Source organism: Pyxicephalus adspersus, chromosome 4 (assembly GCF_032062135.1).
Source record: "Pyxicephalus adspersus chromosome 4, UCB_Pads_2.0, whole genome shotgun sequence".
Classification (NCBI taxonomy): domain Eukaryota; kingdom Metazoa; phylum Chordata; class Amphibia; order Anura; family Pyxicephalidae; genus Pyxicephalus; species Pyxicephalus adspersus.
In genome coordinates this window covers 117,547,357-117,564,669 of record NC_092861.1, presented here as the reverse complement: position 1 = coordinate 117,564,669, position 17,313 = coordinate 117,547,357, and the positions used below count along the sequence as shown (strand labels likewise).

The following is a 17,313-nucleotide window of genomic DNA, read 5'->3' as shown; positions in this document are numbered from 1 at the left end:
AACCGCACTGTTCATTCTACTGTCACTGGAGAAGATCACTAACAATGGTTTCCACTGACTTAATTTGAACATGTATAGAGCTTAACACTTCTTATATGGACTCAAAAAATATTCAGAACAGCAATGGAAAATTGGCAATGCTACATAAACATTCCTTAGCCAACAGGACTTCTTGGTAAAGCCTCTAGAAACATATAGGTGGTATTAAGTAATATATACTTTTTATAGCATGAATGATTTTTTGCCTATTTATTAGTATAAAAACTGTCAAGAAGGTTATATTATTATCAATGATGACTTTAATGTGCCACAATGGTCATACAGTACATAAGCAGCAGATATCTCATTTCAGCATGTATTCGGCTAGATGAGCATCTATTGATTTCCAGTATTGCCAGCAGGTAATTCCTTATATGAACATTGGAAAGAAACTTTCCTTTTGGAAAGAACTTTATATTTGAAAAGCTTACCTATTATATATGAGTTTTGTAAAATATAAAAAACTATCATGTTGTAAAATGTTTAAATCAAGCTCCTATACATTATGTTCCAAGTGGAACTCAACCCCAAAAGTAAATTTAATGTGTGATCATAAAAATCATTAACAGAGATTTAGATCTGCTGTTGTGAAATATTGCAGCTACAAAACTGGAAATTGGATAATATTACATATTACTTATCTGCACATGTATGAATGCTTAATAACATTTTATAGATACCCCCTGTGATCATAATTTGTATTGAAATATAACATCCTTTTTTTCCTCTTATGATAATGTTGTCTATGATCAGGTATATTACAATTTTCACAATTTCTTTGTTTTGGGCTTTGTAGATAATTCCTTTCTGTTTTGTGTACAAGGCATGATACTTCCCTATTGGCTGCTATATACTTTAATCTGCATCTGATTGGGTTGATTAAAGCTACGTACACACTTCCAATGGTTCTCGCCCTATAATCGGCTTAGGTCCGATATCGGATGAGAATCTGAAGTGTGTACAGCCGGTGTGGTTCCAAACGATAGTCCCGGCTGATCCACGGACGATGAGCGAGGAACGATCGTAATGCAAGTTGAGGTAGAGAGCGCACAGCAGGGTGCCGTTCCGTCATTCTCCCCCTCCCCTCTGCATAGAGCAGAATGGTGTTGTATGTACAGCACTTGTTCATGCATCGTGGACTCCTTAGTCGTTGGAAAGGATCATGAAAGATCCTTTCCAACAACTATAATTGCAAGTGTGAATGCGGCTTAAGCAGATACAACAATATTGGACAATATTAGGAATCAACAATATATTGGGTTGAGTCTTCTTTTCAGTATATTGTGAAATGTGAATTTTTTTTTTTTACACTTTTGGGGTTGAGTTCCACTTGAATGAGTGCTGCTACAATTGCAAGCTGTTTATGTTACTGGCATTGAGCGACTCCCTACAAGGGATGTCCTTCCAAGGATTTCACTTTGCCACTAAGTTTTTGTGCCAGCTGGTCAACAGTAAGGTCATCTGGGCTATGAAGCTCCCATTGTTTGTTCACTCCTAGACACAGAGAGAAAATGGTGTTACCAGTGTAAGACAATTCTTTCACAATTATTTAACAACAATGGATCATAAAATTAGTTTAAATTACAAAATTCCATTTTCTTTTATGTTAACCAATTTATTTCTAATCACTCATCATTTGGCTAAATTAGAAAAACATTGCATTACATAGGAGATATTTTGAATATATATTCATATTTAAATTTCTCCAGTTGTCTAAACGAGGTACATGGCTCTCCTGTCAATTCTAGAGATGCCCTCAACTCAAAATAGGCTTTAGTCATTGAAATACCCATTCACATGCCTCAAAAGATATGGCAAAATGTTCCTACAGTATACAGTTAGCTTAATGGTCCATTGAAAAGTAAATTTTTGTTTATTCTTATTGGTCAAGTTACATATTGGTTTATATAAGTCTAATGCAGCTATTTTCAACCAGGATTCCTCAAGTGGTTTCTCTAGGTTTCTCAATCTGATCTCCTATTGGATGATGACTATATAGTTATGGGGCCAACACCACTTGGTAGACCCCGCTACATGACACTAATGATAAAAAGAGTCTAGAAGGGGGATATTCCTACTACCAAATGTAAGAGGCTTTTCCCTCAAATAATTGGTATTAGTTATTAAGGAAAGCCTAAGACCTGTAAATTATATCAAGGATTTCCAGGGCTGTCTCTTGGGTAAAAAGGTTGATAAAAGCTGATCTAATGCTATCCTATAAAACATGCAGCATGATCACAGACTTTGTGAATATTACAAGCAATTAGAGGGAGCAGAGACACAGCCTTGACACTGGTCTGTTATATAATACTAGGATAATATATTGTGCATGGTGGTGAATAAAAACAGAGGATATCGTTCTTTACTTTAGTTTTAAAACCACATTAGTTTTATGGCCATTAGGCCCATTTAGAGCAAAAAAACCCTGGTGGAAGCTTAGGCTTCTATCCTTAGCTCCTTAATAAATGTACATAACTGTATTTGATTTTTTTGGGGGGCGATTTATCAAAAACTTGATGTATAAAAGAGAACAAGAACTAAAGTAAAATTGTACATGGCTATCAGAATTCTTGCTTAAGTTGCCTCCACTTTCGGCCTCCATGTTTTGTATCTTTCTTTTATTTTATGTTGGTTTTATAGATCAGCCCCTAAGAGTGGACTTTACAAATATTCTATATTTGAAAGCAATGTCAAAAATGACCATCTACCAAAAAAAACATGAAAACAGGAGGACTTGTTAAAGTTGTAGGCTTCTTACTACAAAATTACCAAGGTACAATTGGGGAAGGGCTTTGTCAATATTTTCATTGTACATTTTTTTTTATCACTATCTTTATTCTACTCTGGATTTTTTTTTTTAGATTTTTTAATGGTAATTGTGTTCCTGTTATGGAAAACACCATAACATCAATTGTCTGAACAGGAAATGAGATTAAATCTTCCTCATTAGGAAATTGTCAATGATAGAGGACCGGTAGAGGCTCTAACAATTTTCAATGACACTTTTCACTAGAAAATACATTTTTATTGCTCCCTTTATTGCTATTGGAGGATTTCTTCTCACGTCCTGTTCTGCCTTAGCAATCGCCATCATTTTCTGATCTGTTTATCACAGTGGGTAGATTTTTCCTATTTTCTTGTTCCAAAAGCAACAAGAGGAATACTAAATTTTCCTAACTATTAAAAATGTTTTGGCTGAAGTTGTACTTTGTGTATTTTAATGTCACCTAATGTGATCTGTGTACCTGAAAATGCTTGCTTTAAGTATGGTTTTGAGCTTGCAAACAGTAACTTCTCCTTGATAGGTGCATCTTCTGGAGCCCTGTGGATAAATACAAAATATTACTAAGAATCACCAGAAATGGAAGTCAGAAGAGCCATAGTTATGTAGGGGGATAATGGAGAGGGCACCCAGTACTCTCACTTTTTTCGTGAATGAGGCGTTTACATAACAATGATGCGCATGAGCGCTCCCCATGGATAGTACCGTGCCCCCTCTTCATTTTTTAAATAATTTATGTCATGTGACAGCATAATGTTAGAGAGAACCTGAAACATAAAAACGGGTTGCACATACTACCAGTCATAGACTTACACAGGGCTACGAACTTGTCCAGTTACAAATCAGGTGCTTGATAATTGGTTCATTGCTGTCACATGGCCTGAGTCACATGTTTTTTCATACATGGAAGTTTCAAGTAATTCCTTAAGGGGGGGGTGAAGGTATCTGAATATGTAATGCCGGAAAGGTGGGTATTTAAAGTATACCTAAACTCAGAAGTTTCACTTTACATAAAATTGTAGACAACCCTTTTATGTAAAGTAAAAATTCTGTTTAATAAAAAAGGGTGCAGCACCGCCCCGTATTTCTTGATCACCTAGGCAATCAAGAATGATTGGAAGCACAAAGCCTCCCGGGATACCTATGTCATGCATCCCGGGAGGCTCTTGGGTGCTCCTTCTGCGCATGCCCGAGCATATTGAGATCTGTACATTTTTTTCCAACCTACGTCACCCAATGCAGCTGCGAGATCAGGAGACATAGGTTGGAAAAAAACTTGCCGATCTGCAGAAGAACCCGGAAGAAGAGGAGAAGATGGCCGCATGCCGGCTCGATGACAGATGCCGGGGTGATGCGGGACCCAATGGAAGACACTTTCGGACTGATCGACTGCGCTGCGGGTTGAAGTTAGGTGAATTTTTTTTTGTTTTCTGTGTTTTTCAGTTTACTTCCTCTTTAAGCAATCCTGTTACTTTTCCTATCCTAAACTAGGATATATTTTAAAAATGAACCAACATTTTTTTTTTCAGAATTGTCATCCAATTCTTCAACAATTTTATTTCAGGAAATAAGTAATTCCTTTCATTAATAAAGCATAAATGTGTACTTTTCAGCCAATAAGAAGGTTATACAACAATATATTATGATATGATAAAAGGTTTACGGTATTATGCCAAACCTAAACTATCTAAACCTAACAGCCAAAATGTAATATATTGTACCCCTCCAGTCCTTAGGTGGGGTCGCTGCATTTGTGTTCTATTATTTTGTACAAATGCAGAAAAATACCTGTCAAAATTGTCAGAAATCTATTGTAACCCACTGTACACTGTTACTTTTCTCTGCTATCTCCTATAAACTACCAAACACCTTTCTGACTATGAAATTTAGGTGAGGAAAGGTGAAATTGATGCCCAAATAGATTTCCTATTATTTCCATCTTCTAGGAACTAGAAGAACTTCTGCAGCCTAAGCATACGTAGAGATGTGTAAAGCACAGTGCTGACAATTCACCAAGCATTGACTGGTTCTCCTCCGTATTATATTTATGGTCCTCTGTTTTTTATTTCCAGATTCTGCAAACAGTTTTAGCCTTTCACGCTTTAAAATGACATAAATGATTTAAAGACAAATGTAAATGACATCTGTCATAAAAATAACAGTTTCTTTGGGACATGGAATACTCCTTAGTATGTTCTGGATTTTCCTATAGTACATTCCTATAGTGGAGAACACAGTGGGGTTCCGCTCACTCATTCTCCCCTCTCCATAGAACAGAACAGCTCTGTATATACAGTGCTCTTTCTTTGTAAGTACATGTATTCAAACAGCAAATTTTAGTTTTTGACAAGAAAAGGATGGATTTGTGCTGTTTTGCCTGTGCTGTAAGTCAAATTACACATTCTAGATTTTCGGCCACGACAAACATGACCATTCATTTCGGACTACAATCATCTTGCACATGTACGAAGCTTTACTGCTGACTGGCTCACAACCATTTCTGCCACTACCATTTCAAATCTTTTTCAAGCATCACACACTCTTTCTGGAAAATACTAATTTCTAAGGTTAGTGCATATACAATCAGCACTAAGGACCTCTTTCCTCCTGGACCTCCTTCCTCCTGCTGCTAATCTCTCCACTGATATACCCCAGGATTGTTTCTGGTTTCTGTACTGCCGGGCCATACTGTTTACACATTTTGCAATAACCTGAAATAACCACCCACAGATCTTTTTCTTCTGTAATCTGGCCAACACTGTAATATTGTATTGTATCAGTGAATTTATTTTCTCTAAGAGCATTACTTTGCATTTGGGAACATTGAACTGACATTTCCACTGCTTGGACCAATCTTCCAGGAACACCTAATCATGTTTTCTGTGTAACCTGGGCGGACTCAACTAGTGGCAGCTTTACCCATGCATCAAGACAGTCAAATCCAAGAACAAGAACATCCAGGGACAGTCAAATGCAATGACGTTTATTCAAATACATGTATTCATCATAGCAATAAACAAACACAATGCACTGTATGGGGATGATGTAAACAAAAGTCCATGGATTAAAACAAAACACAACACCTGCTCGTCTTAAGCTACGTACACATGTCCAATAGTTCTCACCCGATAATTGTCTCAGGGACAATATCGGACGAGAATCTGGCGTGTGTACAACGCCTGTCGTCCATCTTCTGAACGACCGTCCTGGCGGATCCACGGACGATGAACTATCCTAATGCAAGGGAAGGGGGAGAGCGCCCAGCAGGGTGCCCCTCCATCGTTCTCCCCCTCACCTCTCCATAGAGCAGAACCGTGCTGTATGTACAGAACTCGTCCATGCATCGTGCAGTCCCTAGTCGTTAAAAAGGATCGTGAAAGATCCTTTCCAACAACAAGAATTGTGTATGCAGCTTAAGTCACTAAATAAATTAGTGTCAGTTCCTAATGAATGGAATATCCCATTAATAATTCCCCTAAAACAAACAGCACATGTACTTTTTTTAGTTCTCTCAGTTATCAGCCCTTCATCCAGCAGCCATCTCCCACATATTAGTCCATTGAGCCTCAGGTAGTTCACATCTATAAATCTCTAGACACAGCTGACTTATTAGAAAGGTGTGGACTACAGGTAATATGTAGAACTGAAAGTGAAGGGTTCTTCCCACCCAAAACTCAACAAAGCCTCCAAGGTCCAGGACCCTGATCAGAATTTATTTTGGTCTGAGAACAGAAAAAGTTTGTAGTCTGCATAACAGATACAAATCCTGGAGCCCCTCATCATCTGTAATTAAAGTTCCTGGTGCCTTACATTTATTACAAACACCTCCAGTAATATCAACCCTATTGATAACCTTTGCATCATGAATTCAGTCAGATCACTTACAGTTAAATAAATGTAACCAGACCTAATACAGAGCTTGGTGTTACACCACCAGTGACTGCACAGCATTTCAAATGAACCCCGCAATCTGATATCAACTACATATCCACTGAACCATCCAGGAGTTATGTCCTAGCCTGTTCAACGTTTTATTGACATTATTATGTGGAACCATATTGAATACTTTGCTAAAATCACAGCAACACCCTAATCCAAAACATATTCTACGGGATTGTGTGTTAAAAGGAATGTGTTCTGTCTCTACAGAGTGTAAGGTGTGTTACTGACTGGTTTGTGGGTGGACTGTGAAGGTAGAAAACAAAACATATTCTACAAGATTATGTGATGAATCACAAGGGTTGCGTTTGAACTCCCTCTATTCTACCTTGTTATAGCATTCTACTTTGTCATAACTACAAAATTGGAGAAATAGAGGGTGACTCACAAAGCACAAGTTTTGAGGAGCTGAAACAGATCGTTCCAAACAAATGGCTTAGAAAACATTAAAGCTGCTGGGGTTTGTTAACTATTTTAACACAAACTTAAAGTAAAACTAGATTCAGACACCCTTATGCTTCAAGCAATGTGAAACAAGTCAATTGTGAATGATTTATAAGAACTTAGAACACATATCGTTCTGTTGCCCTTTTTCCCCAATCCACTTTACCATCTATAACATAATGCAGTGAGCTATAGTGGATGCCACCATATAATGGAGGAGCGTGTTATCACTGAGTATCTTTTAGTAGATCCCTCACATTGAGGACCTCATTATTGTAATCCAGTAATCAGAGCACAATTGAACTGAATATGTCGCTGAATGTGTCTTTATAAGTTCATAAAGTCATTTATAAGATAAACAGCATACACCTAAGCACTGGTATACATACACCACTGTACTAGAGGCGAAAAAACAAGGGAGGCGCAGCGTACCGTCAGTGTAATATTAAGTTGTATGAGGAAACCCTTGCCGAGCCGTACGCTTCAGTATTGTTTCTATCATTACAAGTCACCCTGCTCCACCAATACCGATTCTCATCTGATTGTTTTATTTTATTTGTTTATTTCCCAGATGCTCTTTTAGGTAAGTGTGACCTTAGCTGGGTATTTTCTTTACCAGTTATATTTAATGGCATCAAATAGTTTGACTTTGATAACTATCATTTCTTGTTTGGTCTTAGATTCAAATGGAATAAACACAGAATGAGTGAGAAAAATCAAACAAATATTTTTCATTTCTTTAGTCATACCAAAGATAATGCAACTAATGATAATAGTAACAATAGTAATACTTCACTTAACCATGAGCTGATCAATGAATCAGAGCCTCCACAGTCCTTGTCAGGCACCATTAGGAAGATCAGTATTTTACAAATGTATTTATCTTTAAAAAAAATTATATTATTGGTCTGTAGGATTTAAAATTAAAAATTTAGTGGTCCGTGAGGTCAGAAAGGTTGGCGAGCACTGCCCTAAATGACCTCCTATTAGTGATGAGCTTATATAATTCTTGTACATGCAAAGGTCACAAAAACACATTTACCATTGCAAATCCTCTTTCTAATACTGAAAATCAGTTATTTTTCCTGTATCTTTGCCTATCCTGTAGTAATTGTTCTCTGCATCAGTATAAAAGGCCATTTACTGAGGCCAGACTATGTGCATATCATAAGCCCATTTTGCAGGCAGTAATGCCTACTGACCTGTCCCAAGCTGCAATTGACATATAGGTCAACAGAGCAGTCTGTATGTCATTCTAAGTCTCCACTGCCATTCCTTGGAGAAAAAGAAGAAGTTTATCAGTCGTGTGACTAATACAGTAAATTATTTAAATACCTAAAAAGTATTTATTCTAATTTTACTGGATTTTATAAATTATTATGGCTTTAAAAATGGTAAAGGACTAATATTGCTGTAAATAAGGATACATATATCATTCATAAGTGCACATGACATAGACCATCATAGGAAAAACTTATATTTGCATGCATATCGGTTCCCAATAACTTACCACATTATAAATATCAGGTCTTGTTTCTTTGATTCCCCGGTAACATAATGAATATCCAACAAGGCGTAACAGCATTTGTTTTCAGGGAACAGTGCTTTCAACCTCGGGAAAAAACTTGCACAGTCATCTGACAAGATTTCCTTTCCCTCCTGCACAATGATGTATTTTTCATCACTGCTAAAGCCAAAGAAAACGGCTTTCTTTCCAGACTTCTTCAGCTTCATTTCTTGGAACAAGAGGGTAACAGAATCGTCAACCTGGACACCTGATGCCTGCATAGGGAACAAAAAGTACAGTCATTCGTTGGGGCAAGGCATACCTTTCTCTAGAGTTTTGCACTGAATTTACATTTATCTGTTTAACTTAAGGTCAATCAAAGGATATTGCATACATATAAAAACTGATTAGTTTACTAATTACAAAAAAAAAGGCACTTATGGCAGACTCACAACTAACCAGGAATCTGCTGCAACCAATAAGCGGTTACATTTCATTGCTATATCAGCTCTGAAATGGTGAAGTACTGTTGGTTTCTCTCACTTTGGATATCATCTATGGATCAAGTGTTCGTGACAGACTGCACGCTGTCATTTTGGGGAGACAGGGCCACTAGGGGGTGTTACGGCTTGCACGGAAGTGGTGTGAGCCCTGAGAAGGGTCAAGGCGCAGAGTCTAAGCAGCCACCAGGTCTTCTCCAGAGCCTCTAGTGGTGAGGATGTTGCACTGCTGGTTACTGCCAGGTTGCGGTCCTTGGGCACACCAGGATGGGCAGGAAGATACACGGTACTGAACCACTAGGCAGAAGGATTGTCAAGGAAGGCCAGGGTCGAGGCAGGCAGCAAGCAAGAGAGGTCAGGTCACAAGCCAGAGGTCAAATACTGAGGATCCAGGCAAAAGACTCCGGTAACACAGGGTCCTCCACAGACACAGGGAACACTGGAGACATTGGAAGCAACAGGAGGCACAGGTGACATGAGGATAACGACAGAGGAACACTGGAACAGCACAAGGGAACTGGCTGGGAATCAACAGACTTGGCAACAGGAGCTAGACAGGGAAAGCACTGAATTAACCAACAGGTGTACAGAAACTGCTCAGCAGACTTAGGGAGCTTGGCACTAGTGGAGACATGTTGCACGAACACTGTGCTGTTTGTGAGCTAGCTAAATAGCCAAGGGTGATTAAGAGGCTATTTCCTGATTAAGATGTGGACGTACTTCAGAAAAAATACTTGAGACTGCTAGAGAACACTACTACTATAGCATTTTTACAAAAATAAGCTTCCATGTTTGCATTCCCTAAATCATTAAATAACATTTGTGCCCCAGCAATCATTGCAAAAGCATAACAAGAAAAAACAGTCAGACAACACAGAAAGAATACCAAAGGCACACAATGAGTACCAAAAGACTACATGTCAGATGAATCAATACTGATAAAAAGAAGTTCATAAATACCCTTTCTGATGGCCATGCCACCAAATTCTGTTGAGACACTTAGACCATACTAAAACCCTCAATCCTGGGAGTGTTGATCTCCAGGGTTCCCCCACGGTCATTACTGGTTCTTCCTTATGAACTCCTTCGTTACGGGATAGCCTAGTAACATGGAGGACAGCAGTATGTGGGGTCATCCAGTATGAACAAGATGGGATCCAAGAATAGCACCAGAAGTGACAGTAACAAACACTGTTTTCTAGTGCAAGGAAATATATAAACTTTTGTGATGTTTTTTTGTTTGTGATGTTTTGGGATATTTTATTACTTTTCATGCCTTCCTCTCACATTGACAACAACACCCCTCCATTTCTAGTACAGGAATATTAGGGACATGAACTGAGAGAACAGCTCCCCAATGGGTAATCTTATTTCCACTCTACCAAAACGTACTAGAACTGGGCTTTAAGCCCCTAGAAAGAAAGACAAGAATAAACACTTTAACTGTATTTATTAACACTGTATGTGTCCCTTTAAACATGATAAGCTTTGTTTAGTCTGGCTTCAGCTATAGTTATTTATAGAAAAACCTTAAAAGCAAAAAATAAATTAAAAAATCAGGTTACAAGAGGGCTAGTTTACATTTCAAGCAATATTTTTAGCAGTCATGCATGAAAAAGTATTTGTATCACCGGACATTTAACTTTAGGTAAAAATTCTCCAAATGTAGCAACTGAAAACTACTTAGTACAGAATCCAGTTAAGAAAATGAAGATTCTAAAAAGAAAACTCCTATTATAAAAGGTAAAGTAGTTTTAATACATAAATGAACAAGATTTTAAAGCATGGAGTGGTAAGAGAAATGTCATTTTATTAAATTATTTGTTTTTTTTGCATCTCATTGCTGGTAATATCTTGCAGTTTTTGCAGCAAACTAGTGTTGGTAGCATGGCATTTCAGCGGGTTTCCCAAGGGAGAATAGAATAAACCTTGTCTTAAAAATATGTATTAAAACCACTAATGCAAATTTAAAAATATTAAACATTTTTTTAAGCTTTAACATGATATAAAGCTTTTGAAATTGTCCTGATTGGGATAATATATTTAAGGCAAAAACAAACAAAAATAAAAATAATAATTAATAACAACATTTGAATTATAGAATTGTTTAGAGAGATAACGAGACACCAGTTCAATGTCTTATTGTTCTTGCCCTTTTTCATTGCATATAATCTCCCCTAATAAATGCCAAATTCATTAAATACATAAAACAGTAGAACACAATAAATTAAAATGATTTTAACGCTTAATAAGTGAAGAAGGTATGTTGATATAAGTTTTTAATAACAGAGGAATGAACTACTTCCTATTTGGTATATATAATTTTTGTAATAGACTCCTTTTTGCACTTTTGCCCTTTCGATATACATCTGTTAATATTGGGAGTTTCATATTAGCTTGAACTGTTTTTATTCACTTTCTTTTATAAAAAACTAATAAAAATGACTGAAAACAAAAAAGAGGAATAACTATAGAGAACTCGAGACAGAGAAACGTTTTCACAAAGATTGAAGAGTAATTTAAAACCAAGTGGCCAGGTCATTCTTCTTGAAAAGATTGAATCGTTTCCTAGGCTGCAGGCCAATGTTTTATTCTGCCTTGAACAGTATCACAGTGAATACCTTTAAAGTTGGATTGCAAATACTGTATTTATATTTCCAACTCTGTCTGGGTAAAACTTTCTCAAACGTTGCTTTATTTTCACATTCAATTGCATACAGTAAAAGTTTCATATCAGTTCAATATTCTTCTTCTTAATATTATTGCTAATAGTAAACAGTACTTATAAAGCACCAACATTTTATGCAGCGCTGTACATATATGTGCATGTTTTTACATTTTTCACATGCATCAATAAAACACATATTATATAGTATGTTCAATAAAAACTGATGAAAGCTTCCTGTAAATGAAACCTAAGAATACTTACCTTACTACAACCTCTGACACACTTTACATGCTTAATGCTGGTCCCCCACTGTGCTAAATGTTTTCTCCTGCCCCATGCCACTATAGTGTCCTGAATTAATATGGGGCAAATAGTGTCACAGTGGGTTTCCTTACCAAAAACTCAGTACCCATTCATTTTTCAATCTAAGGTTGGCTGTTCTTCCTACATCCCTCTCATGAAAATAATAAAATGAATAAATATGAATATACCCGAATATAAACTGGAATATAAATCAAGGTACCTAGTTTTCCCGAAAAACAGGAAAAATAATTTTACTCAAGTATAAACCAAGGGCATGCATCAGCATTACCACTAATATTCAAAACAGTAACTAATGGAAGTGCCAATAAAATGATTGCAAAAAGATACATCCATGGCATGTTATTTTTTTAAAACATTGATTTAGAGAAAAAATAAAATCACATGGGCCCAGCCCGTATTTTGTACTTTTGAGTTTGTCACAGTTAGTCATCTTCTCTTAAATGATGTTTTGTGCATGTTTATTGGGAAGTAGTAGATGGTGCTGTGTCCTCATGTAATATTTTTTAGACTCAGTTTGTCCCTGACAGTTCTGTTCTGTCAAACCAGAGACCAATGCAGTTCCAGGACATGCCACTAGGTATCTTCTAAGTATAAACCCAGTTTTTTTTTCAAATGGCATTTTCAGGATAATAACACATTTTAGTTTATACTGGAGTATATAGGATCTATGTACTTTTTATTATAAGATTATAATTCTTATTAGACTATAATATAGAACTCATAGTCTCATAGATCTGTAAATCAGAAAATATTCAGAGAATATCAACTGTGGCATTTACCTTGATACAGGCTTACTGTAAACTTATTTTTCCGATAACATTCCACCTGATAATGTTAAAGTTAAAATTATGCAAAATATGTAAAACAATTTGAGGTATACTTATGGGGTCAGTCCAAAAAAAATATGTTTTTGTTTTTTGGTTGATGCTCTGAATGGTCGTCACTGGGGGACATCAATATTTTTAATTGTTTGCTACATGCTGTCACAGTTGGGTAAGTGTGCACTTAAATATGAAACTTGTTACAATGGTAATAAGTCCAACTAACAAGCAGTAAATGAAATTGTGCCTTTTAGTTCATTCTTAAATTTCAAGCATAAACATTTGCAAATCAGTTGTGTCTGTACAACATAATGTAAATTCTATTTAATTTTTTTTTTAATTTAATGTTGAGCTCTTTTTGTTTTTTTACCCCAATAGCTGTCAGTCCATCAATCACCTCTCAGTAGTCTCATTACTTTCCAGGGAACCTATGCTGTGCTTCTAACTGCTTCTAACCGTTTATTTGCAAGTCTATTTTAGTTGGCTTGTTTATGTTGAACCAATTAAGTTAGGCTTGCTGTTTTAAGACTTTATGACTCTAGAGTGATGGAACAGATACATGCATGCAGTTCATATGATCAGTTTTTAATATGTCACTGTATACACCAGTCATACTCAGCCAGGGTTTCATAAAACTTTAGGCTTCCTCCAGATGTTGCATCGGTGTTCCAGATGTTGAATGGTGGTTGAATAACCTCCCATATGATCACGTTTTCATAGTTCTGGGTCCAACATCTTTTGTCAGAGCCAGTGTCATGGTTTCAAAGCCTTTTGTGTTCTAATGACTGTTAGGGATGTATGGGGAGAATTTGACAACTAACCAAAGTGGCATTTTTTCCACTGACCTCCCCCCATAAATTAGTTTTAGCAGGTACCATCTGAGTTCTGAAACTTATTACAATGATTTCACTAGAGTAAAGGTTTGAAGGGCGGGTAAGGGTTATAAATATCCATAGTGATAAGAAGCCGGTGATGTTTGCACATTAATGTACAGGTAAACCCAATGATAGCTACCAACTACTCCTCATTTAGACACACTGTTCAAGTTTTGGAACCCAATCCCCCGTGCCTCTTTTTTCCTCAGTTGTCCCTCTTTTGTCCTTTAGGAGGGGATACTAGAGAATATATGGATGATGATGGAAAAGTTCTTTCCTCTATGGCTTGAAATATAGGGAAGTTGTTGTTGATGTATAGAAATCCTTGTCTGCTGTCCTATGCTGTCTCCGATTGGCTACATTTGAGAGAACAATACCAAATCATTGTCAACAAGGTGAAGTGGAGATGTCTCAAAAAGTTCCTGAAGAAGCTATTAAAGTTTAGTGAAACGCGTAGAACATATGATACTCTGAGACTACCACAAGTTGTATATCCATTTGGTTATTAAAATTAATTAATTTTACAATGTTATATAATAAATATGGGTTTTAAAGAACTGATGAATTATATATGATGGTTGTATGGTTGTTATTGCACAACACACAAAGTTATACATGTTTTTCCACAAAAAAAAAAATTTGCTTCCATGTTTCCTCCTTTTGGAGTTTTATTTACCAATATACACATATTTAGATACATGGGCAGCATGGTGGCTCAGTGGTAAGCACTCTGGCCTTTGCAGCACTAGGTTCCAGGTTTGAATCTTGGCCAGGATACTATCTGTATGGAGTAAACTCCATGGAGATGCTACTCGTGTTTGCATGAGTTTCCTCCCACATCCCAGAAACATGCAGTTAGGTTAATTGGCTACCCCCCAAAATTGACCCTAGATTGTATAAGGGGGTGTAGAAGAGGGGTGAGCTGTCATTGTACTCTGCCTGCAATTGGGTTACAGATGTATGGAGCCAGAGTGGGTTGAACTATAAGCAGACAATTTACCACCAACACAACACAATGCAAGGACACACCATTAAGAATCTGACTAGATTATACTGGCAGGCAGTATTTTGGAACATTTTATAATAAATAGCAATGCCCTGGGCCAAAGCCTATATTGGATAAGCCGGGATCCTACTCTGAGAATAGCAACTACCATTGGTCTTTAGCTGAATTTGCTTTGTTTGGATTGTTATTCCCTGTTGATAGGAACATTTACTTATCATTGCAATGTATAACATAATAGTTCTTAGCTAACTTTTTGATACACATACATTGTTTGCATGGTTTTGGGTTTCACTTGCTGCTTATTTGGAATGCTCCTTTGGGTGTGAAGCTGGGGTGGAGGCAATGGGAGTAAATGAGCTTGCAAAACTATTTGCAGGAGGATGCGGTACAAAACAAAGCAGGTACATTACAATGTTCCTGTGTGTATCTGCTTATTTGGCTCATTGTGTCCTATTCTGTTTGCTGTAAGGGCACTTAATGGGAATCAGGAACACTATGCCACGGTCTCCTTAACTCATGTGTAATGCCTTACTAGGCTTTTAACCAAAACCAGCTAAAACAATCTTGCAGTTTTGTGATATTCTTTTGAACAATTAATAGTTTTTAGACTTTTAAGCCTCCCAAAAATTATTTATGGACGATACCAGAAACCTTTTAGCCTTCTTGATGAATTTTTACCTTTTTTTATATTTTTTTTAGTTGGAGAAACTAGACTGGGCTTGGGTCAGAAGCAGATATGGGTGTTATGGTTGGGAGATTTTACCACTGAATATGTTCAGTATAAAAGCCATCTCAGTAGCACCAAAACTTGTAAACAAAAATGTGTTTAGGTGGTTTAACCCTTGGGATTAGACTATAAGAAACAAACATAATAATTTTGCATAAAGCAAACATTTTGCGCTTTGAAAGGATACCAATAATGAAGGTACCCATTACAAACTGATGATGTAAGAGCACTCCCACACTTCTATAGCTTCAGCAAAGAAAGGGCTAAATATTCTTCAATATCTGTCATTCTGTACCACAGTTGTACTGAATCCGTACTTTCCGTACTCATCATTTCAGCCTAAATACAAAATCCTTTGGTATTTCTCTTGATTGGTGTTTAATATGTATACCATGTTTGTTTAATGTTCTAGAACTATAAACCAATTTAGAAAATACCAGGATAAAAGTAAAGAGGACACACATATTTTACACATAGAAACCTAGTGAACAGTACAAAACTGTACAGAGAAATATCTATAATATCTTTAAGTTGACATACTGTTTAATCTATGATCTACTATATTTATTGACAAAGTTATATTTGGATACATTGCCATGCATTCATTGGCACAGTTCTGCTTCCATTGAATAATTTGCTTAAAGAACCGCAATGCGTTCATGAAATCCAATCCAATTTCCAATGAAATCTAATGAAATACAATCTACCTATTTGTACTAGAAAGTCAGTAGCGGTATATAGATCCTATAAGAGAGATCATTATTTTTTTGTTAAAACGTGGTATTACTTTTATGCAATATATATCGGATTACTATACAGGATATTAGCTATAGACATGAACAAAGAGCTGTCCAGCTATATTTTCTGATATATAATGACTTACCATTCCTGGTAGAGTGTTTGGCTGTTGTTCAGGGTAAGATCACAGTGCTGCTGGATAGAGTTATCAGTAACTGGAGAAGTAGGGCTGTCCTTTGTGTGTGCACCTGCTGAAGCTGAGCTGTGTAATAAGCCTCAAACTCCTACAGGTGAAGTGCTTTGCAAAGGCAAAGAATACAGCGATGACAGTGTATCCTTGTGTTAGTCATGCAGCAGTGGCACTGCCTTATAGGTTATTCAAAATAGAAGAGGTGGGGCAGACATAATAGATGGGTGTGCAGGTACGAACACTCTGTTAGAAGTCTGTTGCCAATTTAATTCATAAACATTAGGAGCCTAATGTACAGGTTTATGCTTATGGATTGGAGTGAAAAAGGTGAATGGACAAACAGGCAGACAACACTTGCCATGGTTTCAGGAGCTGCCTGTCTGATGGAAAATATAGTGATTGGACCAAACTTGTAAGTGCCACCTAATAACAATGATCTGATGATTTTTTGCCAACTGGACCCACTCCATTCCTGCCACCCCTAGTTAACACCATTTTAGTTTAAACATGAACAACCATAGGATATTATTTTGTACATAAAAAGAGAAAACATAACCAGAGTTATGGCTCTAACAAACAGATGAACAATGCTGATTACATTTGTCATACCAACATAATGAGAAAGACAAGTAGGTCAATGTTCAAGGAATCGGTGCCTGGGAGCTCTAGAGTTCTTTGTTTAGACGGATGAAGGAAGTCAAGGCACACAAATAACAACATCAGAAAAACATTAGATAAAATTATCTTTATGGC

The 17,313-nt window shown here is 36.8% G+C and overlaps 1 protein-coding gene across 1 annotated transcript; it reads right to left on the bottom strand.

Moving 5' to 3' along the window:
- Window positions 1–260: 260 nt before the first annotated feature.
- LOC140330127 (cofilin-2-like) lies at window positions 261–16,704 on the bottom strand. The gene is made up of 4 exons (XM_072410452.1): window positions 16,516–16,704; window positions 8,715–8,986; window positions 3,285–3,361; window positions 261–1,533 (listed from the first exon to the last, which is right to left on the bottom strand). Exons 1-4 carry the CDS (start codon window positions 16,516–16,518, stop codon window positions 1,427–1,429), a joined length of 459 nt encoding a protein of 152 aa, XP_072266553.1. The 5' UTR covers window positions 16,519–16,704; the 3' UTR covers window positions 261–1,426.
- Between the last annotated feature and the right edge of the window lie 609 nt (window positions 16,705–17,313).

Excerpts from the sequence above, each read along its gene's own strand:
- LOC140330127 (XM_072410452.1), bottom strand. Across the intron at positions 3,362-8,714 it reads GACCTGATATTTATAATGTG|GGCTCCAGAAGATGCACCTA; the intron begins GTAAGTTATTGG and ends ATTTATCCACAG. Across the intron at positions 1,534-3,284 it reads CTTAAAGCAAGCATTTTCAG|GAGTGAACAAACAATGGGAG; the intron begins GTACACAGATCA and ends CTCTGTGTCTAG.